The 24,150-nt window shown below is 40.4% G+C and overlaps 1 protein-coding gene across 2 annotated transcripts in view; it reads right to left on the bottom strand.

Moving 5' to 3' along the window:
* The window catches only part of pkd1b (polycystic kidney disease 1b), a 65,586-nt gene that overhangs the window by 5,270 nt on the left and 36,166 nt on the right, over positions 1 to 24,150 (bottom strand). For both annotated transcript variants that reach the window (XM_088599340.1, XM_088599341.1), the window contains 27 exons: positions 22,493 to 22,775; positions 21,684 to 21,912; positions 20,877 to 21,036; positions 20,364 to 20,498; positions 20,003 to 20,147; positions 19,274 to 19,831; positions 18,361 to 18,511; positions 17,811 to 18,063; positions 17,298 to 17,493; positions 16,096 to 16,263; positions 15,425 to 15,568; positions 14,701 to 14,911; positions 14,239 to 14,362; positions 12,273 to 12,422; positions 11,853 to 11,917; positions 11,174 to 11,394; positions 10,750 to 10,867; positions 10,456 to 10,622; positions 9,170 to 9,372; positions 7,967 to 8,161; positions 6,895 to 7,049; positions 6,264 to 6,376; positions 5,772 to 5,928; positions 4,586 to 4,711; positions 3,921 to 4,095; positions 3,118 to 3,405; positions 2,846 to 2,980 (listed from right to left, as the gene is read on the bottom strand). In XM_088599340.1, coding sequence (XP_088455466.1) covers positions 2,846 to 2,980; positions 3,118 to 3,405; positions 3,921 to 4,095; positions 4,586 to 4,711; positions 5,772 to 5,928; positions 6,264 to 6,376; positions 6,895 to 7,049; positions 7,967 to 8,161; positions 9,170 to 9,372; positions 10,456 to 10,622; positions 10,750 to 10,867; positions 11,174 to 11,394; positions 11,853 to 11,917; positions 12,273 to 12,422; positions 14,239 to 14,362; positions 14,701 to 14,911; positions 15,425 to 15,568; positions 16,096 to 16,263; positions 17,298 to 17,493; positions 17,811 to 18,063; positions 18,361 to 18,511; positions 19,274 to 19,831; positions 20,003 to 20,147; positions 20,364 to 20,498; positions 20,877 to 21,036; positions 21,684 to 21,912; positions 22,493 to 22,775 — 5,025 coding nt within the window. The remainder of the gene's footprint in view (positions 1 to 2,845; positions 2,981 to 3,117; positions 3,406 to 3,920; positions 4,096 to 4,585; positions 4,712 to 5,771; positions 5,929 to 6,263; positions 6,377 to 6,894; positions 7,050 to 7,966; positions 8,162 to 9,169; positions 9,373 to 10,455; positions 10,623 to 10,749; positions 10,868 to 11,173; positions 11,395 to 11,852; positions 11,918 to 12,272; positions 12,423 to 14,238; positions 14,363 to 14,700; positions 14,912 to 15,424; positions 15,569 to 16,095; positions 16,264 to 17,297; positions 17,494 to 17,810; positions 18,064 to 18,360; positions 18,512 to 19,273; positions 19,832 to 20,002; positions 20,148 to 20,363; positions 20,499 to 20,876; positions 21,037 to 21,683; positions 21,913 to 22,492; positions 22,776 to 24,150) is intronic.

The following is a 24,150-nucleotide window of genomic DNA, read 5'->3' on the forward strand; positions in this document are numbered from 1 at the left end:
AGTGTTAACAATTGTGTCAGGAAGGAAAAAATTAAACCCTACAATGGAAACCCCCTTCTGATGCAACGGTGGACAGTTTCATCTCACTCAACAATTTTTTCCAGTCATTGGCAGGAGCAACAGATTGAAAGGACTTGCAAGTGAAGTCAGTAAATGCTGCAGGGAGGAATTATGTCTATAAAATCAGAAAAGGGGCACAGGAACATTTTTTATTGACATCATTGATTGCAACTGTTAAAAAATAAGTCCAAAGATCCATTAAGGATATAGAGTATACTATATTTATATATAGGGGCAGAGCAGTGGCACTGTGGCCACGGATCTGTGCCTGTGGCTAGAAGGTTGCCTGTTCAAATCCCACAGCCAGCAGAGCAATCCCAAGCCATTCTATAAACACCCCACTATAGCTGCTCGTAGGCAGTATGAATATTTGAACTAGGGTACATCAGAAGAATCTATTTAGCCCATCTAGTTTGTCTGGATGTTAGTAGATAATTGGTGCAAGAATCTCATCCAGGGTTTCTCAGTAGAAGCAAGGCTAATTTCAACAACATGGCTGGGCCACTTATACAGTACCATACTCCCACAACCTTCAGTCTATGCCTACAGAAACATGTAAAACAAGATTTGTTGTGATGAAGAATACCAACCCTAGTCTTAGCTTATCTTGTAATTTCTAAAGATTGAGTTTTGAAAGTTAAAGCATTATGATTTTTAAGAAGGGGGCAGATTGTGTTATTTAAACTCAGCATATTTCAAGAAAATTTCTCAGAAAGCCTGGAGAATATTGTATTTTGTCAAAACTAAGCTGCCAATTTGACATTACTGATGGCACAGTGGGTACACTTAAATATACACTGGTGTCAGCAGCATAAGAGTGAGTGTGATACAGTAATTCATTACTGGCTGAGGAATACTGTTAAAAATAGATTGAGTAACGAATAGGGCCCAGGATAGAGCCTTGTAGGGCTTCTAGTAGAAGAGGTTATGAAACAAATCTATTTTACACACTTTATGGTATTAAGAAAACCTAAAGCCATGCAATATAGTTTAATGTCAAGACCTATATTATTGAATATTTACAGTATCAAAAACCATAGATGTTTTTATCACACAGATTTTATTTACCAATCTGTAAGGTGTTTAGTTGTACTAAGTTCTGTCACTGCTCTCTGCTTGAGTGTTTTGGTGAGGCTATTGCAGTAGTTGGGCACATTTATAGTTATGTGCATATAGTACATGGTTCTAACATGCCACTAAGGAACTTGTTTTCAAGTTTGTGGAGCCCTGTCTGTATACTGAAACAATGGGGTAGAATCAACTTACAGACATCATGCAATTTATACAATTTTATATGAGAATGACCAGAAGTGCCACACATGACCACTTTGCTTTTGTATCAGGGCTGTGGAACTGGTCACTGAAAACAGTGCCGCCTGCTACATACCCGTTAGGTCTTACGTTTTCTTTCCAACTTAACTTCCCCTAGGTTTTTCATTAAAAGTTTTGATCTATAAAATAAATTTTTAAATGTTTCATTTACTGTAAGTAATACTTAATTTGGTTTTTTTTTAAGTCATGTACCTGTACTGTGGCACTACAAATGGATGGCCAATATAAGGTTGATCCACAAGGGGGCAGGCTCAGTCCAAATACCATAGAGACCCCATAAACAGTGCCAAGTATGGCTTAAATGCAGACATTCTCACAAGAGCACAGTTAATTAAGTGAACTGCAGCTGTGAAAGATTAAAATGTGCTTTTGTATGTATTACAAATTCACAGTAAAGTTTCTTTTTCTGAAGAGCCTGCTTGTGAGTTGATGGTGACTTTGGTAGGAGCCCCCATACAGAGAATCTTTTGGGAGAACTTTTGACCTTCCCCAGGTTAAAGGAGTTATCTCGGTAAAAAGGACAGGGTTATATTTTTAAGATTCAAGCTCCACTGGAGATTCAGTAATACAGAGAGAGGCTTAAAATCGGTATGCAGGTCAAGCTCACTCTCTGAGTATGTTTCTACTATTGGTAGATTTGGAGTGGGTGGAGTGCTTGCAATTGTCAGTAAAGGATGAAAAAAGTGAAAGCTTATAATAATAGAAACAGGGAGAGAGCTGCAGCATACTGATTTGGTTCACAAACTAAGAAAGGGAGGAAGGTTAAAGAATATATGCTAGCATCAGTCTGGATACCTGTCCTCCATCACAGGTTTTCTCTACTGAAGTTCTAAAGCTTTCCTTGGGGATGAATGACACATTTAGCCATAAAAAGGAGGTTCATGTGGAAAAGCTATCCACAAGCACAATACCTATATTGAGAATTTTCCCCATGTACTTAATTAAAAAATCCATCTTTTTCTCTGTTTCTTAAAAAATTTACTAAAGACTTTTATTTTACAAAAATACATCTAATGGGCTTCTAAGTATAAATCTAGCTCACCTACAGTAGCAAAAAAAAACAGATTTCATCACTTCGGATTCCTCTGCTCTGTCACACTTCTCAAACAAGATACTGTAGATAAGCTGCACAGCCTACAGTTGTCTGCAACCTTTTTGATGTTCTTCACTATTAAACACAATCTGTCTGAAGCTAGCCTGAGGTTGTAACATTTGGATGACAGCAAATACAATGTGTAATGTAGTACAACTGTAAAACTGTAAATTACCAGTGGGGTATCCAGATCAATATTCTATATGTATATTAAAAATTGTAATAACATTTCTGCATACACAGAGCTGCAGGCACTAATTCAGAAAAGGCTGGCAACCGCATCGATTGTTTTTACATTTTATTTAATTACTTTGAAAAAGAGGAGCACAGCAAGTCAGGCTGGGGAAGCAAGGATCTTACCAGATACCCTGTCTGGGCAAGAATCAGGAAAAGGAGCAGCAGGACGAGAGATGCCCCACACAGCTCCTTCCAGACCAGCTGGATGGTCTTCCCGAACACTGCCCAGCGTCGCACAAACCGCAGTTGGCGCACGTTCTGGGGGACAAGCAGGAAATCAATCCAGCAACAAGGTTCTGTCCACCGCTTGCTTTTTATTTACTTGTGACAATTAATTTTCTTTTTCCTTTTACTTGAGCAACATCGCTGAGGAAGAGATAAATCAGGTGCAGTACCTTGAGGATGAGTATTGTGAGCAGGATGGCAGAGAGGCTTGACGAGGCCTCAGACAGTGCCACTGCAGTGTGGAAGTTGGTGAAGGAGTGGCGGTTGTGGCGGTGGTGTCTCAGCAGGCTGGCTGACAGGGACAGGAAGGCGAAGTGCAGAGCTGCTACTCCAAGTGCCAGAAGCACCACCAGAAGTTGAAGGTAGTGCCAGCCTTGCCTGAAGTACAGGCACCTCTCCCTGGACAGCGTGTGGAGCTCAGAGCCCAGGATGGACAGGGCAAGCAGAAGCAGAACGACCTGTAAGGGAGGCAGCACATTCTATGTTTGAGTAACGCCATCAAATTTAACAAATTACATTGTAATTCAGCTAGTTTCCTTCAAGTCCTTTTCTTGACCAAAGCTTTTCATTTTGGGGTTCAAAGACTTTTGCATTTACATTTTAATTCAAGGTAAATTAAATTCTCTTAAATTGATCAATAATAACTATGGTTATTTCACCTCTACTGAATTTAAAACAAAGTTTTGAAATCCTAACACAAATCAACAGATCATCAGAGCATTTGCATTTCTAAGTAGTTTTCTGGATATATATATTTTTTGGTGGGGGGGGTACTTTTTATTTTTTGCTTGAATTATAATAAATATGCTTGGATAAATTCCAGCAGGAGATTTCTCCACTTCCTAAGGAGAGCTGTATAGTCCTCTCAGACTTTTGTCCAAATGAGATTAATTACTGACTAAGGTCAATGTTAGAATACTTCAATGGATGGCGAGGTAGGAGAAATCTCTGCCTTATGTGAGCGCAGTCTCACCATCATGACTGCCTGCAGGTCCGGGACTAAGGAAGAGGAGGGCATGCAAACAGGCAGTATACTGAGAGAGGTGATAGCAGAACCTGGCTGATGCCACTCCATCAGCACAGTAACCACCACAAACAGGCCGGTGTCTCGATGGTACTGGGTGAACTGCACAAACACTCCTCTTGTCCTGGGGGAATTTATAAATAGTATTAGAATCTTTAACATTTTTAACTGAAAATAAATTCATGTATAATACAATTCATCATAGTCATTGGAAAACAATGCATCTTTTTAATGTACAGCTCTTCCAAATACCCATACACTGTAATTTGACATACAGTATGTTAACAATTCATATCCTAGTTTGAAAGGAGTTTAATAGGATGCTTTTAGGAAAATAAATTATTTTTGCTTTCAGATCATTAAATCTGATACTTATTAATTGTCATCACAATCAAATATTTATATTGTATAATCTTACAAACCATTTTATAACAGCAAAATTATCTGAGGGAATTATCGAATCATGGACCATCCTTGAAGAGAACAGGACAGTCCTGTTTAAGATACTGTACATCAACCACACAAACCACAGAAGAGTCACTGAGCTAATTGGGACTACAGATGTCATTAAAAGTTTTCAGTATGATATAATCGATGTGACAGGTCAGACTCACATTGTGTTTATCCAAGATGCCCGGCTCAGCTCAGCCAGAAGCTGCCTAGTGGACTCTGTGCTGTTCCCAAGGTCCGCTACCTCCTCCTCACTGCTGTAAACCCCAAACTGTCCCAAGTACCAGAGCCTGTGAGAATCCAAAATTAATACCATCATGACTTGATGATGATGATGATAATATAATTACACTTATATAGCTGTTTTCTGGACTCCTCACTCAAAGTGCTTTATAGTTACAGGTAATGGGGACTCCCTTCAACCACAACCAATGTGTAGGCCCCACCTGGATGATGCAATGGCAGCCAAATGGCACTAGTATGCTCACCAGCTACATGTATCAGTTGGGAGGAGAACAGATTGATAAAGCCTTCACAGATGTGGATTATTAGGAGGCCATGATAGGTAAAGGTCACAGGGAAGTTTGGCCAGAACGCCAGTGTAATACCCCTACTCTTTTGGAGAAACGCCCAGGGATTTTAAGGACCTTGGTACTTGCCCCAAACTTGAGTGTCAAGGGAAAGTCAACATCAACAACTTCAACAATTCAAAACACTTCAAGCATTTTGAACATACTGTATACATTAGGAGTAGACTATTCTAATTAACCTTCCAGTATGTCTTTGTACTGTGAGAGAAAACCAGAGCACCACGAGAAAACCCTAGAGAACACACAAAGTTCACGTAGGTAGAGCCCCAGGTCTGGAATTCAACCCAGGGCCCTGGTGCTGCAACGAAGCAATTCTAACTACTATGCCATCCATACAATATTATATGATATAAAACAGGTCAAATACTCTTAATATGTGTTTCAGCATTGTGAGGTTGATCATTAAGAAGTGGAAGGTACATAGATATTGCCTAGATTAGATTGTTCCTCCAAACTGAGTATCTCTCCAAGGAGGATACTGGTTAGGATGTGCCACTATGAAGCCAATGGTGACTTTGAAAGTTACACATATGAGTGGCTGAGATGAGAGAAAATGCCTATGGGTCAACAATATCTTGATCTTTCCACAAAGGGGGGTTGTATGAAAATGAAAAGCATGGATAAAAGATTGTTCTCCAATCTTGTATGGGTTTTGCAACTCAGCACCTAAGTGATACTGTATACATGTGACAAAAGTTTGATGACAAACTAAACCTCACACATAAAAAAAACAAACACAAGGATTACTTTTGTTTCTTACCACATGAAGGAATTTGATGGGAAAGGCTGTCTGTGATTTGAACTTATGTTTTGGTGGAAGTTTAAGTCCCATGTGTGGGTGTTTGGCCAAGCGTGGACAGTAGGATGTAAAAACATATCCCTGGAGGTGAGGCCAGCAATCCCATGGTTCCAGCAGCCTAGGAACAGCATCCACACGACTCAGATCAAAGCCTTCTGGGTTTAAAAGAAGCTACAAATACTGCTGTTTCAGCTGGCTATTAATATACACTTGCAAGTGCCAAAACATTAAGAGGATTTAAAAACCACAGCTGACAGTGCTGTGTACATTAATATTCTCTAATGGTTTACCTAAAAACAATGCATTCTTTGAGCAATGTATTTTAAAAGTAGTCAGTTTTATTTCTTTTTTTGTTTTACAATTGAGCACTATGGAAAAGTGCCAGGTTTGGCCCTAGTCTGCCCAGCAGCCCAGTAGCATCAGTCTGTCCATAACCAAGGGACAGGCTCTGACCTTTCTCAGACTGCAGCCTTGTCAGTCGGGCCACACCCAGCAGCTGGAGAGAGGGGTTCTGGTACAGATGAGGAACCAGATTCCTTTGCATCCAGCACCAAGCTTCTGCTGCCCTGTAACCAAAATAATATCATAACACCCCCCCACAATTCACCCTGTAACCACAACACCATAACACACATTCATACAGTATTGCACCCTGCACCCATATCAATGTCATAATACCCTCCAGAATTCAACCTGTACACACAACAACACGACACACTCCGACAATTCACTCTTCATCCACGTCAACACTATAATGCCCCCCAGAATTCACTCTCCAGCAACAATACCATTAGACACAGATCTCAGCCAATACACACAAACACCATAGCATTTGAATTAAATATCTCATGGTTGTTTTATATTTCTAATTGCAATTATTTGAGTACTTTAAGTAAAAGTATACTTTAGGTAAAATGTACTGTATACTATTTTTAACTTAATTTTTACTTAATCACTATAATAAACACAGACTACATACTGTAAATACAGTATGTACTAAACTGATAACTAATACAGAACTTTGCAATGTACTGTAGTTCAATATTAACACTATGTACTGCACATTAATATAAAAGAGTTATACCCTCTGATCATGCTGACATTCATGCCTTCCCCAGAACCTGCAACCAGCGACCGCTTGACAGCAGAGTGTAACAATCTACCATGGTCGCCTTGTAAACGATCCTGGTAGTTCACAACCAGTACGACCAAGAGGAACATCATATGGGCAATGCAGCTCTGTAGAGAGAGAGAGGTTGAAAGGTTTACTGTTGGTGCATGGGACCAGGTCATGAATACATGTCATGACAGACGAAGCTTTGCCAATTGTCATATTGAGTTATCAATTATTAATATTGATCCATACACATACATACAATATAGTATTGTATTTTAGATCCACAAGTGCTGATACCTTCTACCACAACTCTTCAGACCCAGTTGCAGAAAAGCTTATCACCTTGTTTTTCTTTCTCATACTTTTACCAGTAATATCAGTTTATACCAGTTTTATCAGTTATATGATCAGTGGTAGAGGGACTTGTGCAGCATGAAGTCACCAAAGGCACCTGATTCTCCTGCTTCACCATTAGCTGAATGGGGTGGTATCAGGTGAAAGAATGTGCAGCAGAGTAGAAATTAAAATTGGGTGATGTGTTATTCAGTAATCATCCCACAGCAAAGTGCAGAGGGTGTCGTATTTAGTTAAGAGGATATTGTTTTTGCAGGGTGGGGATGCCATTTCTCAGCCTTCTGCACATTCACACTGTATTCTGCTGAAAAGCATTCTCTCTGTTAGGTGCTGTGTACTCAGGCTTTACCAGCATGCTCACTTGCTGCAGCTTTTCTGACCAACAGGGACTTGGGACTTCATTAATTTGTGTTCAGAGACACAGTATTAAAATAATAACACTATGTAATCAGGGATAGAGAAATCCTCTAACCTACTGACTGAAATTCTGCACATTTTACAGATACTTTTGTAGCCCACTGTACCATCAAAAGCAGGTGATGTGCCCTTGGAACTAAAAAAAATAATACTGAATAAAAGAAATAAATGTTAGAGGTCGACTGAGCCCAGAGGGTACTCGAGGAATGAAGTTTGCTCATCTTATCTTGAGAGAATAAAGCTCTTTTGAATAAAGCTTAGAAGATACCTTCATAAGAGTGCGCAGTGCCCGGACCTTGCGTGCCTCCTCCTTGGCTTGGAGCAACCCATAGCCACAGGGCGGCCTGACCTTACTGATCCTCTCAGAGACCTTCTTAACCACAGGCTCCTCCACAAGCGTATCATCCTCATCTGGATCTACTGGCTTCATAACCAGGGCCAGGAACAAGGACTGCACAATTACCTGTCAACACACAACCTTACACTGATTACACTGACGTCCATTACACTTTCCACTCTCGCAATATAATGAAAATGTCTTTGATCATTGGCTTGAATGTGAACAATTAACACACCTATACTTTATATAGTTACTTTAAATACAGTGTAATGGAGCCTTACAACTCTATCTCTAAACCTTGGAACCTAGAGAGAGCATCCCTGAAAGAACAGAAAAATATTAAGATCTGGAGAAAAGAATGAATCCACTCATTGTTATCCTGTGATGGACCATTAGACAGATCTGTGACCCCAGAGGGAGGTCTATAAAAATGCCAAAGATTTAGGTTACAATTTGCGTCCTTCTTACATATACAGTAGTAAATTAATGGTTATTACTCTGCATTTCCTGTCCAGTTAATATAGCTTCTCAGAAGTTCAGGAATGCACATCTGATTTTACCAGCCTCAGACCTATTCTTTACAAAACCTATATCCACTGCAGTATTCTATATTCAGAGAGCTGATATAGATCTGGGTGACTTATATTAAAATCTGCTCTATCCAGTAAAACCAATAAATAAATGTGCCTGTTTAGTGTTTAGACCTGTTTGGAACTGTTTACTTCAGTGTTGACATTGTAAACTTTTGAAATAGGAGGGATTTCTAAGTTGTTCTAGATTTGAAGTCACTGTGACATTAAAAAATTGATTAAATATACAATAATGGAGTTGTGTTGTACAGTATGTTAAAGTAGAACAGCACTGATGTTGTGGCCTTTGCTCACTAGACCTCCTCCTCCTATAATTCCATGATTTATCACTGTCATTGATCACATTTTTTTTGTTTGTCCTATAAAAACAGGGGATTTGACTCATTTCTGATAAAAGTGAGAGTATTTTTCTGCCCGTCGTGCTGCATTTCCATGCAGAGCCTGGATTAACACAGTGACGCAGTGCCATCTCGGACACGTGGGTTTGGTCCTGTATTTGACCCTACAATCCAGCAGGGGAACAGGCCCTGCTGAGGTTTACCTTGGCAGGTTCCAGCAGAACAGCAGAGGTGAGGAAAGCTGAGAAGGTCGAGATGAGCCACATGAGAACCACCGAGTTATGGAAGGTGGTGCCATAAAGCACAGAAACTGCCAGGCTGCTGCCTAAAACCAGCACTGCCAGCAGGTAGGTCACACTCAGCACCTGGGGAGGGAAGAGCCGGCGGGGAGCCCTGCGAGGCACTCCTGCCAGGAGAGACACAGAGGGCCGAGAACACATAGTTTAACCTGAGCACAGTGTGATGTTTTCGATTCCACTATAGCTGGTACAGTGGTCAACATGCCAGGAACCCTGTCCTAACGTAAAACTCGGATGATGCGTATAGTTTACAAAATAATCAATGTGAAGAACACTCTACACTGACAAGGACAGACTTTTGCTCCTGGTCTTTGAGAGCCTCAGACCTTCATGTTTTATAGGGAAGCCAAACTCCCCAATGACCAAAACTTGGAAAGACTTGCAATTAATTGCAATTAGGTCAATAACTGATACATACAGTAGGTGTTAATGTCGAAACATCGTTTACATCTTTCAGACAATGTGGGGAAGCAATGAAAAGATAAAATGTTAGCAAATACTGTATTAGCATTTCAAATTAAGGCATGTGATGTTAAACATGTATAATGCACTAGTTAGGTCAAGGCAATTGTGATCACCGATGATTTGAAGAAATATTCCTGCTACAGAATAAGTCGAAAGAAAAGCAACAAATTACATTCTGGGGCTTAAGATAATGTCTTACACTAACAGCCTGAAAGAACTTAACTTTATTAGTCCTGAACATAGAAGAATATGAGAGGACCTGATCCATGTACAGAAAATCACCAAAGGCTTTGACAAAGTCAACAAAGTGGACTTGAATATGAACAAGTGGACACATATGGAAACTACAAGGAAGGGCAATTTAAACTGAGAACAGGAGGCACTTCATTATGGAAAGAGTTGTAGGAGTATAGACAAACTACCCATGCCTTGATGTTGAAGCAAAGAAAAAGCTGGCTGAGATCCTTGGATCAATAGGTTACTACAGTAGCTGCCAAATGGGATTAGATTGAGAAAATGGCCCTCACTCCTTTATAACCGTTATGTTTCTAACAAAAGTCTTGGAAATGTAGTGAAAAGGACAGAATTCAGACCAAGAGAAAAACAAATGTTGAATTCCCAGCTTTTAAATAGCTCACAACAGGTCATGGAGATAAAAGCCAGGTAGTGAAAAGCTTAATTCTTCTGCGTGATCAGTGAGTGTGGGGTAAAGAGGCAGTGCTCACCGAGCCGGGTGGAGAACATGCTGCACACAGAAGCTGGCGAGGGACTGGGAATGAAGCTGCTGGCAGAAGTGAGTCCTGAAATGGATGAGCTGGTTTTGTGCAGCTGACCTGAGTATGGTTTCCTCTCATCGCTGAACTCAGACCATCCACTGCAGGAGCTCTCCAACCTACATTAAAGCACAACCACTGTCATACTTTAAGCTCCCTTCTCTGTAGAAACAGCTCAATTTAGATCATTATGTTTCCTTATCAGTTCTGTAGGGGGAAACAACAACATTAAACAAAGGTGCTCACGGATCAGAGAGCTCAGTGTCAGCGCAGGGTGAGTAGCGGCCACTGTCGGAGGTCACTCTACTAGAGGAAGTGCTTTGTACCACGTTGTCTGCAGCAATGGATTTAATCAGGTCCTCCTCTGGAAGAAAAAAAGCTACATTGTTCCAGCAAACCCAGGAGGAGTTCATGCAGTGCCATACAATGGGTTATTTTTGATTCAGTTGGTATTTGCATTAATTAAAGGTAATTACACAGTCCTAGGTAAATCACCGATTTCCAGGTTTACTTATAGATATATGCATCATAATTTCTTTTTAAGGTTATTTCATTTAGAAATATTCAGAATAAATCATTTCAGCATTTGTGATCAGTAAATGTCCCCGATCTGATATGACAGTAAATAAACACCACTTGGGCCAAATGTTGTAAGTGGTACTGTCCTCACCGGAGACAGTGAGCTGGTTTTGCTCCAGTCCTTGTGTGACCTCAGGTTTGGACCACGAGAGCACCAGAGGGTCATCAGCAGAGCTCGCCGGGGTCTCAATGCTCAGCTGTAGGAGAGCCTTCTTTCTCTTCAGGATACGGGCCCGATTTAGGGATGGCTCGGAGGCCAACAGGTCAGGGATGTCAAAGATACTGTCACAGGAGGCCCAGGGGTTCACAGAGCTGCCAAAACAGGGACAGGTCTGTAGGGACATGTTTCTGATGCTTTGAAACATAGAAGCACCGGAGAGTATTTAAATCGCCTGTTTAAAAAATTATTTACAATTCAGTGACGATAGCTTTAGCTTCTGTTTCAAGGGGACATCTACAAGTTTATAGATAAACATTTAAAGTTTATAGATGGTATTTTTCACATGCTGAACCTTTATGTAGCACAAAAACAAGTCATGTACAGCATGAAACAAGCAAGGACTACATTTCTGAATTTCTTAGGAATAGGAATAGTAGCTTAGCTTGGCATCAAGCAGATATGGAGCCTGGGCCCTGGGGTTTTTCTGTACAACACTGCAAATATCACTATCCAATGGAAAGAGTACAGTATAAATCCTGAGACAGAATGCTGAATGTTCACACTCCGTGGTGCTGCAGTGAATCTTCAGGTCTTCATCAAGACTGATTACCTCTCATGCTCCTGTTTGGCTGGAATACCCAGGGATGATTCTGACCTCCTGCTTTCCAGTGATTCCTTTAAAAAATGTTATTGCCACTATTATTCTTCTATATACCTATTTAAGATGACATTATGTTTGCATACATGGAAAAAAATCCAAAATTATTCCAATAGAAGAAGTAATATATACTGTACAGCAGCAATTTCGGTTGTGTGGAATAGCGACATCCCTTAGGTTCCAGCAGTATTCAGATACAAAGTATAACCGTATTATGACTCCAATAAGTGGAGAAATATTGATTAAACAGAATTATTGATTATTACACAGAATTACAAAGTTTATTAATCAAGTCCTGTCTTTCTTTTATCCAGTCCTCAAACAACCTTGAAAATCCAGCTGTCCATGAAGTCACTGACTGGGTTCACTCACCGAGGACTCAGACACTCCATCCAAGATGGAGTCCAGCCCCCCAGGGAGAGACAGGAAGGAGGAGCTGCCCAGCTCAGAGTGTTCCAGGCACACATCCATCTCCACAGTCTGTGGGGCAGCGACACATGACTCTGGGTCCTCCACCATCACCTGGGAGAAAGGCAGGGGCACTTACACAAGAAAGAACACAAGACTCCAAGGACAGAAAGCAAACCCCTCATGGCTGTACTCTGGATGTGAACACAAGAGCACAAACAAAATAAGTCAAAGCAATATTGCCAGTTCTTTTATAACAACATCTCAAAGCATAGCCACGTTTTCTCTTTCTGCAAGGCTTTACCCAACTGTACAGCTGCTCCTTCTTGGCCATGGGACCTGATCATCTGTACACTGCCTATAGGAAGTTTAAATCCCTTTAAAAATTTTCACCTTTACCTGTGGCCTGTACTTAACATGCATTAAATTATTTTTCATTTACAGTCCTTATGCATCCAATCTCATAACTTTCAAGTAAAAAATATTTTAGATCTTTTTTAGAAAATTCGTTCAAAATAAAAACTGAAATAGGTTGTATAATTTTCTACCCCCTTTGTAATAGCAATCATAAATCAGCTCAGGTGTAACCAATCGCCTTCAAAATCATACACCAAGTTAATTGGCCTCCACCTGTGAGAAATTGTAGTGATTTTATGTGATTTCCAGATACAGTACATGTAGCCAGGCCCATAGGATTCGTCTGCTGGGTAGTGAATTTTAAAGCAGTAATTCAACCATGAAGATCAAAGAGCTTTAAAAAGACATCTGGGACAAAGTTATGGAAAGGCTCAGATTAGGGGATATGTATAAAAAATTCAATAGCCTTGAATATCCCTTGCAGCACCGTCAATGCACTTATTAAGAAGTGGAAGGTGGACTGTGCCTAGACCTGCCCGTTCCTCCAAATTGGATGACCAGATCAGAGAGGCTACAAAGAGCCCGGAGGCAGTGCACAGTCTTCTATGGCCAAGTGTGTACAACATTGTGACAGCAATATCCCAAGCACTTCACAAATACGGTGTATATGGCACGATGCCAAGAAGGAAGCATCACTGAATAAAACAGTAACAAAAAACATAAGTGATATTGTCAGAACGTGTCAGAATAAAAGGGACAACGAATGGAACAAGTACTGAAATGTCCTTGAGAGAAACATGTTTCTTTCTGCAAGAAAGCTGAAACTGTGATGAAAGTTCACCTTTCAGCATCAAAACCCTAAGCCAAAGCTACTGTACACGGGAGTGTCCAAGGAACAAAAAGGTAAATGTTCTTTTGTGGCCAAGTCACAGAATCGACCTAAATCCAATCAAATATTTGTGGCATGTCTTGAAGATTGTTGTCCATCAACAGTCTCAAAGGAACACGACAAAGCTTTAACGGTTCTGTAGAGAAGGATGGTTAAACATTGCCAAAGCTCAATGTGTAAAGACATGTGTAGAGACATGCCCCTGTAGACTCACAGCTGTAATTGCTGCCCAACGTGGTTCCACCGGGAGGATGTGGAGATGAGTGGAGACTTATCCAGTTATGATATTTCAGTGTATTTTAAATATACAGTATAGTATTATTCTTATATTTTTTTCACCTTAAAAGTTGTAGGGAGTATGGTGTACAGATAAGAGGAATAAAACTAATTTTAGATGCATTAAACTCTGAAGCACTGATACAACAAAATGTGAAAAAGTTCACGGAGGTGCAGAACGTTTATAGGCACTGTATGTGAATGCCTGTCTGACACTCAGTGGGTAGGACTGTACTGTAAGTTGCAACAGAAAGTTTCAGCAGAGCTTGGGTTGTACAGGTATTTTGGTTAACTGGTATGTTTCCAGGCAAAGGGGCACAACCATGTCACTACATCAAACCAAGTGCTGACACGTCCCCTGGTGTCAAGCTAGACAGGAATGGGATTTTCTGAGATTGAGATGAGCACCTTGCTGCGAGTCATTCTGAACAGAACGATGAAGAGCAATTGGATGGGGAACACCAGCGCAGCCACTGTCATCCCCACGGCAACAATTTCCGCATTCACCAACATGTGAGCTGAGACAGGACCACTGACAAAACACATGAGAAAAAACATAATTATTCCAGTGAAATATAATCTGATATAAAGAGCACAAATTATATATTGATCACATTTTGCTTAAAATATTTTTTAAGTGAAAAAGATTTACTGTTACACCTATATTTTTGTCAAATTGTTAGTTTACATTTCATAATATTTTAATTTGGTTGAATTTTAATTTCTTGTGTCTTTAATACTTCATTTTGATCGAATGCTTTTCACCATATGGGAACAGGTGCAAACACCTCACCTGTTACTGTGATGTGCAAGGTCACAGTATTTCTAGAATTGAATGGTATTCCAAGATTTTTTCTGTCAGCTACTGACCTGCTATTTCTCTGTCCCACAGCTCCATACCACACTGCGCCAACACCCAGGTACAGAAACAGTGTAAGGGCACAGCATGTGACCCTCTGGGTGCGAGTGAACCGACTCCGGGGCAGTCGTTCCCACACCGATACCCAGAGGTGTCGGTCGAAGATTCCCCGGATCAGCTGGGTTCTGAAAATCCGATAAAATCGGAGGAGCTCCTGAGGGCCTGGTTGGAGAGAAGTAGGGGAGCTCAATCACTCATTTGCAGTCACTCTAGCATTGACTTTACCGATGGGTATAATAAATTAGGCAATGTGAGAGTCTGGTCAGCTGTTAAATAGGAATCATTTCATTCATGTTATTGCTGTTAACAGTGTGCCACAAGTTACTGAATCAAGGGGTGCACTTAATATTTTCTTCATACAAAAATTAATTAATTAAATAAATAATGACAAGGTAAAACTCTGTGTGTTATTTGTCAAATGAGGTGAGGTTTATCTGTTAGTTTGTTAAACCATAAAATCTTAAGAGGGTGTACTTACTTTTTCACCTCATTGTACAGTATATACTAATGTATAATTTTTTGGGGTATCCAGAGATGGACTCCCAATCAGGCAGTTGAGGCCCAAGAAAATTTAAAATTAACTGCTAAACCAAATTAGCAAGATGACCCAAATAGCCCCCTCTCATTTGCAACCTTTCCTGTGTTCTTATGTGAGATACAAACGCAGAGCCTTACAAGTGGCCAGCACTTCCTTCTCTACCATTCCCTCATTCGTCTCATTCTCCACAGAGAGCCAGTCCTCCACCAGGAAGAAGAACATGTTGCTGGTCTGTTTATCCCACACAATGACGTACTGCAGGTACCATGATGGGTCCAGGCCTGAGAAAAAAACACACTGAGATATCAGCATCACTCATTTACTAAGTGAAAACAATAGCTCCTTGAAGACAGAAAGGTATTGAGATTAAATGAAATATCTAAATAAATTTGCCTTTATGAACTGATTACTGTGGTGTTCATGATTCACTGTGGTTTACAACTGAGTTTTTTAAACTGATTTTAAACAAGCCTCACTAACTCCAGAAATCACGGTCTCTACTGATTCCCTCCAAACAGAAAATGTAGTTTTATCTTTCACTTTTAACTTCAAGGACCTGTGTTGCCATGACATGATTGGCATGTATCATGGTTACCAATGTTGAAATTTTATTTTTACTTATTTACAGAAAACATCTTATTATGAAATTTTGCCTTTAAGACTTTTTTAAATCTACAGACTGATGGAAATTCTGGGCATTATCGAAAAACAAATTAGTGTTCTATTTGATTTGCGAGTTAGGAGGTTAGAAACATAATGATATCACTGACACACTTGCTTTTTTGAGCTCTTTGGGTGACACTCTTACCAGTATTGTCATGCCAGATGCGGATTTTCCAGACCTCCCCCAGGTTGGCATCTGTCTCAATCTGAAAAACATCCAGGCTGTTCCTCTGGAAAGCTTCTTCTCTATCGAGGTGACGAGAGCCGCTCTTGTTGAGCCCATACAAGCTGATACCAACATGAGCTGTTGTGCCTGTTGAAAGAGAGCAATTGTGAAACCTGAACTAATTATATCCTGCAAAAGAAGTAGTTTTAGCCTGCACAGCACCTGCTTGTTAACCATGACATATTGTTTACAGTGATGCCCACCCATCCATTTTCTAAATGCTTCTCCCAGTTCAGGGGCGAGGGAGAGCCAGAGCCTATCCCAGCATGCAATGGACACAAGGCAGGGTACACTCTGCAGAGAAGACACACAGGCATGCACACACACCTAGGGCCTATTTTCCCAGAAACCAATCAACCTACTAGTATGTCTTTGGACTATGGGAGGAAACTGATGACCCGAAGGAAACCTACACACATAAAGTGAGAACAACCTGTACAATCTCCACTCAGATAACACTCCAGGTTTGGGATCAAACTCAGGGCCCAAGTGCTGTAAGTCAGCAATGTTAACCACTGTGCCACCCTTTAGTAATGTCATGAGTGTGTATGTAAGGAACATACCAGTTCCCATCATATTTACATAATAGGAAATGTATGTAATCTCTGTATAAAGAGATTAGCTGTTCAATCATACTTAACACATTTTAAATGGTGTTTGGAAACCAGAACTATTCCCCCCAGACAGCACACCAGTTTATCACAAGGATATGTTCTAGAAATGCTGTTATGCTTTCATACAGCTGGATGTCCCAGTGCAATCAGAACTAGAGTGCCCTGCTGCCACAGAGGGACTTGAGCACAACTTCCTGTCAGATGTTCAAAGCTTTGACCACTATAGTGCGTCTTCAATATTGATACAAATTGTTGTGCACAATATAGACCCAGACAACGTTCAGAATAAAGGATACAAGCTTCAGAAACACAACACTATCTGGACCATGAGGGCTTTTATAAATGTATCTTTTATTAAATTGTCCTGTGCTATATCACAGTATATCAGAATAAGTACCTTTATCAAACATCTCTAATCTTTCTGTGAGATAGAAGTCTTTCCCCTTACAGTCTGCATTTTTCATTCTAACATTCTAACACATTTTCTCCCCCCGGCAAATACTCAACCTGAGCCTCTGGTCCAACCTGTCTTCACCAGAACCTGGTACTGGTACCGGCCCGACTGCCCACACAGTGGAATCGTTCCCACTCGGGTGATGTCAATGTCGTCCATCTTGTGAGCAATGAGGACCGTGGCCAGGTAGATCACAAGCAGGATCACACAGACGATCCCCACCACGTGGTTCTGAGCTGGACCCTCTGACTGTGAATATGAAGGAGGGAAGATTTCCCACATGACCCTCACAGAAACATCATTGATGACAATAGGTTGTGAAGAGCTATTCCTTGAAAATGTTTATTCAATATCAATTGATCAATTTTAATGATTTATTGAAAGCTGTTACGGTTTCAAATTGATGATTTGCAGATACAAAATTTCCTTCACTTTTCCTTGCTCCAGACAGGAAATCATCTTGTTTCTAACTTTTTATAATGTATTAAATGCACCATCATAAAGAAAGATCATAGCACAGCACCTCTCTGACCATTGGCATTCCTGGGACGGGACAGTGAACTCACCGGTGGAAGCAAGATAAGAGCACTGTGATGGACGAAGAGGCTGGCTCCAAACACAGTGAGGTGCTTGGTGAGGCAGTGTGCCGTCTTCAGGCTGCTGCCGTTCAGGGGGCTCAGGCCCTGGCTGCTCCAACGCCTTTCTTCAAGGCTGAAGTACTGGCAGAGAGAGCTGAAGACGCACACTGAGGCTTGGACTTCCTGGCCCTCCAGGAGGCTGCTGATATTCACGTGGTACTCCCACACTGTGCCATTGTGCCTGTGAAGGGAGGGAGAGTACTGGAGCACTGCAATTTCATAGACAGATTTTAAATTCACTCAGGTTGAAATTAACCTAAAGTTATTATGTATTCTTGACTTAAAAGTCTCACGAATGCAAAATTATATGAATTACAATTAAATACAAACATCTCGTGAAATATACAGACTTTAAATATTCAAGCTAACTTAATTCAGTAATAATGTTTGATGTTGTTTTATTAATCATGATATTAATGAAGTACAGTAGGTTACCAGTCATGTAGCAGGAGATGTACTGTATCTGCCCGGTACTCACAGAGGTGAAAGGAAGATGGTTTCTTCTACATGGCTTGTCTCCGAGGTAGAGGTCAGGAGGATGTCTCTCCTGAGCAAGTGTTGGTTCTCAGAAGGTGCAGGGTGGTCATCAATAAAGATTTTCACCATGGGGCTTCTCTCTGGCCTCAAACCTGTGGTCAGAGTAGTGCTTAGTGCAACACAGCAGCCATACAACCATGGTATCGTAGTTCCCTAATCCAGTTAGTCTTATACTGTAGGTCACCTATTTCTAAAGACTAAAAACATCTGTAAGCTATTAATGAATCATTCATTTTCTCATAAAATATCTCAGCATCTCAGTAAAGTAATCTGGTCACTTAATTCAATTCTGTGGGTCAAAAGTTTTTTTTCTCTTCTACGTTTTTCATTGTCCATCCCTTTTAAGAGGGCTCTATGTATAGTGTTTTATAGAACAAAACTAAGGATTTTGTGCACTGCTACACTGGTAATACTGGAGAATTACACTAGAAATCCTGCAGAATTAACAAGCAATATGCTAGTGTAATACCTGTGTATTATTCTAACAATCTTTGACTGCCTGTTCATATTTTTCTGCATGTTTTCTCTGGGGTATTTGCAGCCCATGGTAATATGTTGTACCAATGGGGATGCTGAAATTCATTACTAACTCTTTTGCCTTAGCTAGAGACCATAGCATCTTTAAGTTACTGTTTATCTATGGCATGTGATATAATATAGTCATTACAGGTCAATGAAGAGAACAGAGCTATAGACTCCCTGTTCCAATCTCCTACAGATTACATTACATTAAAGACTGAAATGTTCATTTTCATCAGTCATTATATTGCATGAGTTCTTTGCACTTTTAAATTAAGTTCAGGAATGTACCAAAACTATGGCCATGAAAGTAAAATGCAATTCAAGTACCTTACCTGGGTGCAGAGTGAAGTTAAAGGAGATGAACAGACCAGCTTTGGGATTTGTTTCTATGGCTTTCACTGTGAAATTGACTGACCCTTGAGGGTTGATGGTAAGAGCTGTGGTCCCATCAACTCCCTTCTGAGTTTCAAGCATCACATGGATGGCATTCTCTTTGGAAAGGTTGGAGATGGGAATGGGAAGGCCCTCTGGGGTGCTGAACTCCATGGCAGCCAGCTCTGTGGAAATGGGTGGGTTAGCAGAAAAGAGGTTGGCATCCATCTTCATGAGGATCTGGACGACCTCCCTCTTCTCTTTCAGCTGGTTGCTCAGCCCCTTTGGGATGTAGAACTGGCAGGGCGATGAAGGACTCGTGCACATTAAGTCGGCAGTCTCACTCCGGTGGCCCATGACTCTGATCTCAGGAGCAGTCAGTTTTAAGACCTCCTCTCTGGGGACCCGTGAGCGCATCAGAGAGCGCATGAGGTCCCCAACTAGGCTGAAGGCAGAGGCTGTGATCTCCGGGATCTTTGACGAGTCGGTGCTGTGACCTGCTGCAGCCATCAAGCCACCTGCAAGAAAGGAGAGCTGGTCAGCCAAACCCCAGTAATTTCAGCCATTGACCAGCATACTATTCTACATCAGCAGCTGAAGACACTCTAAGTAAGATTGACAGCTGACGTTCTCCTTAGTACATTCAACAGAGGCAGCATCTTCATGAAAATGTCCCTTCCCTCTAGTACCCAAGATTTGCAGAACGTTGGTGCCCGTGGAAACTGGGGTGTCATCTCCCAACATAGTCTTGTCCTCAATCATTGCAATCATCTTCCTAGTGGCTTCAAGAGTCTTGCTCTTGCATTCTCCACACACAAATTCATGGGGTACAGCCTGCAGACAAGATTGACAGTGCTCTAATCCAAAAATAACTTTAAAGGTCCAAAGAATAATGCAAAAACCTAAAATAAAACATAATTACAGAAAATATTACTGAGGCTTAGAAACAAAGATATTATAGCATGGCAACTAAATTAAAATATAAGGTACAAAAGTATGTAGGAAATAGTTGAACCTAAAACCTATGCCCATCTGTTTGGCATAACCTACCATACACTGTGCCAGGGCAGAGCTAATCTGAGCCACATCGTGTATGGTGGACATGCTGAGAGAGGTCAGCACTTGTGTGATGTTGCTGCGGATTCTGATCAAGTCTTGGCGGTCCCACTCATTGACATTTTGTATCTGGAACACAGATTCATATGATTGGAAAGAAAAATGCTTAATGACACAATAATTGTCCATACAAGCTGTAGTATACAATGGAATCTAGAAACTATTTTTATACTTTGTCAATAAGGCGCTCCCTCTGTGTTTTGTACTGTCCTCCTTAAAGGAGGAATGATTCTTTCATGGAGAACTGTCCTACTAATTGGCTCTGTTTACTTTTATCATGTTGGATAGCTTATCTCCCTGTCACAAACTGTTTGATTCTCTTATGACACCAGTGATTACATTTAATATCCTCTCTATAAACTGTATTAATATATTGATATTTAATATACAAAATTAAAATTACTCAGTGAAATGATTACCAGCGACAACAAAACTGTGCACACCTACCTGGTTGAGCATGCTAGTAAGAGCAATAGAGTAGGGGATCACTTCCTGTGGGTTGCTTTGTTGGGTCATGTCCCACAGCTTTGATTGGCTCTTGTTCGTCAGCCATTCCATCATTCCCTGACTTTCCACAGGGAATACAGGCAGGAGCACGGTAAGGGTACTGGGATAACAGGAAGGACAGAGTTAGAAACCTAGAAAGGTGCAAAGATGTAGGTCACCTGTGTAGGTCAAGTTGTTCAAAGGATAAGCAAAATGAGTAACAACTACTGCAGTTCTCGGGGAAGGTAATTCTATTTTTGAATCAAAACAATGCTGCATGTGTTTCTTAACAGGAACATTAAAAAAGCACTGTATTTTAAAGAGTTATAATAAAATAAAGCAGCTATATAAGGATAAGAAGAATTATTGGAGACCACAGAGCCCAGCTGAAAACCAGAGACAAAAAAGGTGCCCCAGGGCTAGGGGTGAGAGCTGCTTTCCTAGACAATCATCTAAATGAGTCATAAATATGGCACAGAGTGGCTGTACTGTACTGAGCTGCTGAGCATTTAGTAAATGAGAGAACCAATTAACCACAAGTTGGCAGCTTCTTTTCAGTTGGCAGTATCAATTGCCAGACAACAACTGCAAACTTCTTCACAAAGTTATCCATTATAATTTTACATTTCTGCAGCTCATGATACATACAGACGATAGAGTCTTTGTCCTAATGATTCATGTACAAGACTCTATTTACAAATGTAATCTCTAAGACTTTTTATCAGAAGGACATCATTTAGACCAGAGTTCCACACTCCCTCTGCAGACCTGTTGAGAGCGATGACTTTGCCCCCAAGGGCATCCTCCACTTCAATCAGCACACTAATGTGAGAAAAACTGCTTGACTCTGTTGAACCCACTGGTACCAGTGTGCTGAATGTTGACTTGGTGCCTCTGTATAGGGTGAGAAGGTGGCACTGGTGGTATCTGTGCTGGCACACCTCCACATGCATGGTGTAGATCAGCTGAGTCAGGTCTCCGTCTTCATCCATCCAGCCTGCAAATTGAAGTTCAATGACCCAGCACATAGTATTATGTGTTTTATTGTGAAGAAGCAGTCATTTTTCTCTTTGTGATTGCCAAAATAAAAATGATTGTCTGCTTTACTTATCATAATAATGCCTTGAACTGGAAATCATGTAATTTTCACAGGACACAGTCACCATTTTTGAATCTACATCTGTTACTCCTTTTAAACTTCAAAACAACACCATCAGTTTGCTGTACCTCTATCCACAAAATGCACTTTTCTACAGCTGGAACAATAAATTAGGATAAAATAAACACAATCCCAAAATACCCATAGAAACACAGTGTTTTGTACAGGTTAAAGTTTTAAAATAAATGTTCAGCTGATTGGGTGAAAAATAGTGAATCCCCCCACTTCAACTGTGAGCTTTGAAATACATTACTTCCAATACACATTTCAACATGCATGGCTTCAGATCAGGGGATTGAACCCTGTCTGCTACCCAGTGTAACCTAAAGCCACTGAAATCTGAGTTCCTTTAGCCTCTGCATGGCTACACAAGAAGAAATTTCTTTCACATTGCATGCAGTCTGGAGGCTCTCTGTACCTGAGCAGTGATAAGTGACAACAGTCTCGAGGAGATAGATGGTGCTATTGGGAGTAAGAGTGCAAATGCCTCCACTAGGGGGGTAGTTGGGTACTAATATGATGCTGGCAGATCCCCAGAATTCCTTAGAGGGGTGAGTAGCACTAAGGGTGAAGTTGTAATGGACTCCGTTCTGCAGAACCCCCTTCCTTATGACTAAGTCTGGGAAGGAGTTCCCCGTTGTTGTCGACACGTTGTTCAGTTCCAGAACCTCTCCATGTGATCCTTCAGCAGTCCACTCATACTGGGGACAGAACAACAACATCACAGTAAAGAACAAAAGTGTTTTTTTCAGTGCCATACATTTGTATCACTAATTTCACTATGGTCAATCAAGCAATCTTTTTAAGCTTATGAATACGTTCACTTTACAAAAAGAACCACTTTGTTCATGTATAAAACAGAATAAAACAAATTTTATTCTGGGCCAAGAAGTCATAAGAATCTTTTCTTGGGGTGCCTTGTCACAGATCAACCTGAGCATGTCTAAATCTATGACATGAGGTAAGATTGTGTACCAACTTTTACATTGGTACTTCAGATTGTTTCAGTTCATCAGAGACAATTATGTTCATTTATCAATTAAATGTAATAAACAATGTTTGTTAACTTGTTCTTGCCAATGAATGATCCACCTTTATAATGATGGAATACCCATTAATCCTGTAAATACTTAAGATGTCATAATAAATACTTTTTGAGATATAAGATCCCTATATTTAGCAGAAACTATATAATGTGTCATAAAAAACATGACAATAAGATAATTCGCAATAAGCTAAAAGAAATGTAAATACATTGGCTTGCAAAAATATTCAGACCCTTGCAAATCTTCACATTTTGTCTTGACAATTTGAAGTACTGTAGAACTGTAATTCACTTTATGATACACAACCTACTCCACAAATTGGAAAAAAATAAAAAGTAAATAATATAAAATAAAATGGAAAAGTCATAATTGCACAATCTCTGTAATGTCCCTTAGTCAGGTGCTGAAATTCATTCAAACATGAATACCAAGATGAGTATAAAAACAACAACCATTAACATCTCAAAGCCAATCATTAAGAAGTGAAAGGTACCAGAGACTGCCTAGATCAGGCTGTCCCTCCAGATTCAGCAGCCAGGCAAGGAGGAAACTGTTTAGGAATGCCACTGTGAGACTAACCACAACTTTTAAAGAGTCAGTGTTCAGTGGCTGAGATATGAGAAATTGGTCATACAGGTAGGTTAACAATATCCTGGTCCCTTCATAAAGGGGGCCTGTATGGTGCTGAAAAGGTAACATCTTAAATTCTGTATGGGGTCTGCTACAAAGCACTAGCATGGTGGTGACAGTATTATGTTGTAGTTCTGCTTTTCAACAGTGGGCACTACAAGAACTGTAATAATAAGAAAGAAAATCACCTTGTGAGTGGATCAGTCCAGAATCAAATCCTATTGAGAAATTTTCTGTGGAAAATTTGAAAACTGCTGTCTTTAAGCAATCCCCATGTCGCTTGCGAGAACTTGAGCAAATCTGCCAAGACGAATGGGTAAAACCTACACCAATTGTGTGTATTGTGTGTGTAAAGTTGGTAGAGACTTAACAAAATGCCTGTGGCTATAATTGCTGCCAA

This window comes from Lepisosteus platostomus, chromosome 11, assembly GCF_059453375.1.
Source record: "Lepisosteus platostomus isolate fLepPlt1 chromosome 11, fLepPlt1.hap1, whole genome shotgun sequence".
NCBI classification, from domain to species: Eukaryota; Metazoa; Chordata; class Actinopteri; order Semionotiformes; family Lepisosteidae; genus Lepisosteus; species Lepisosteus platostomus.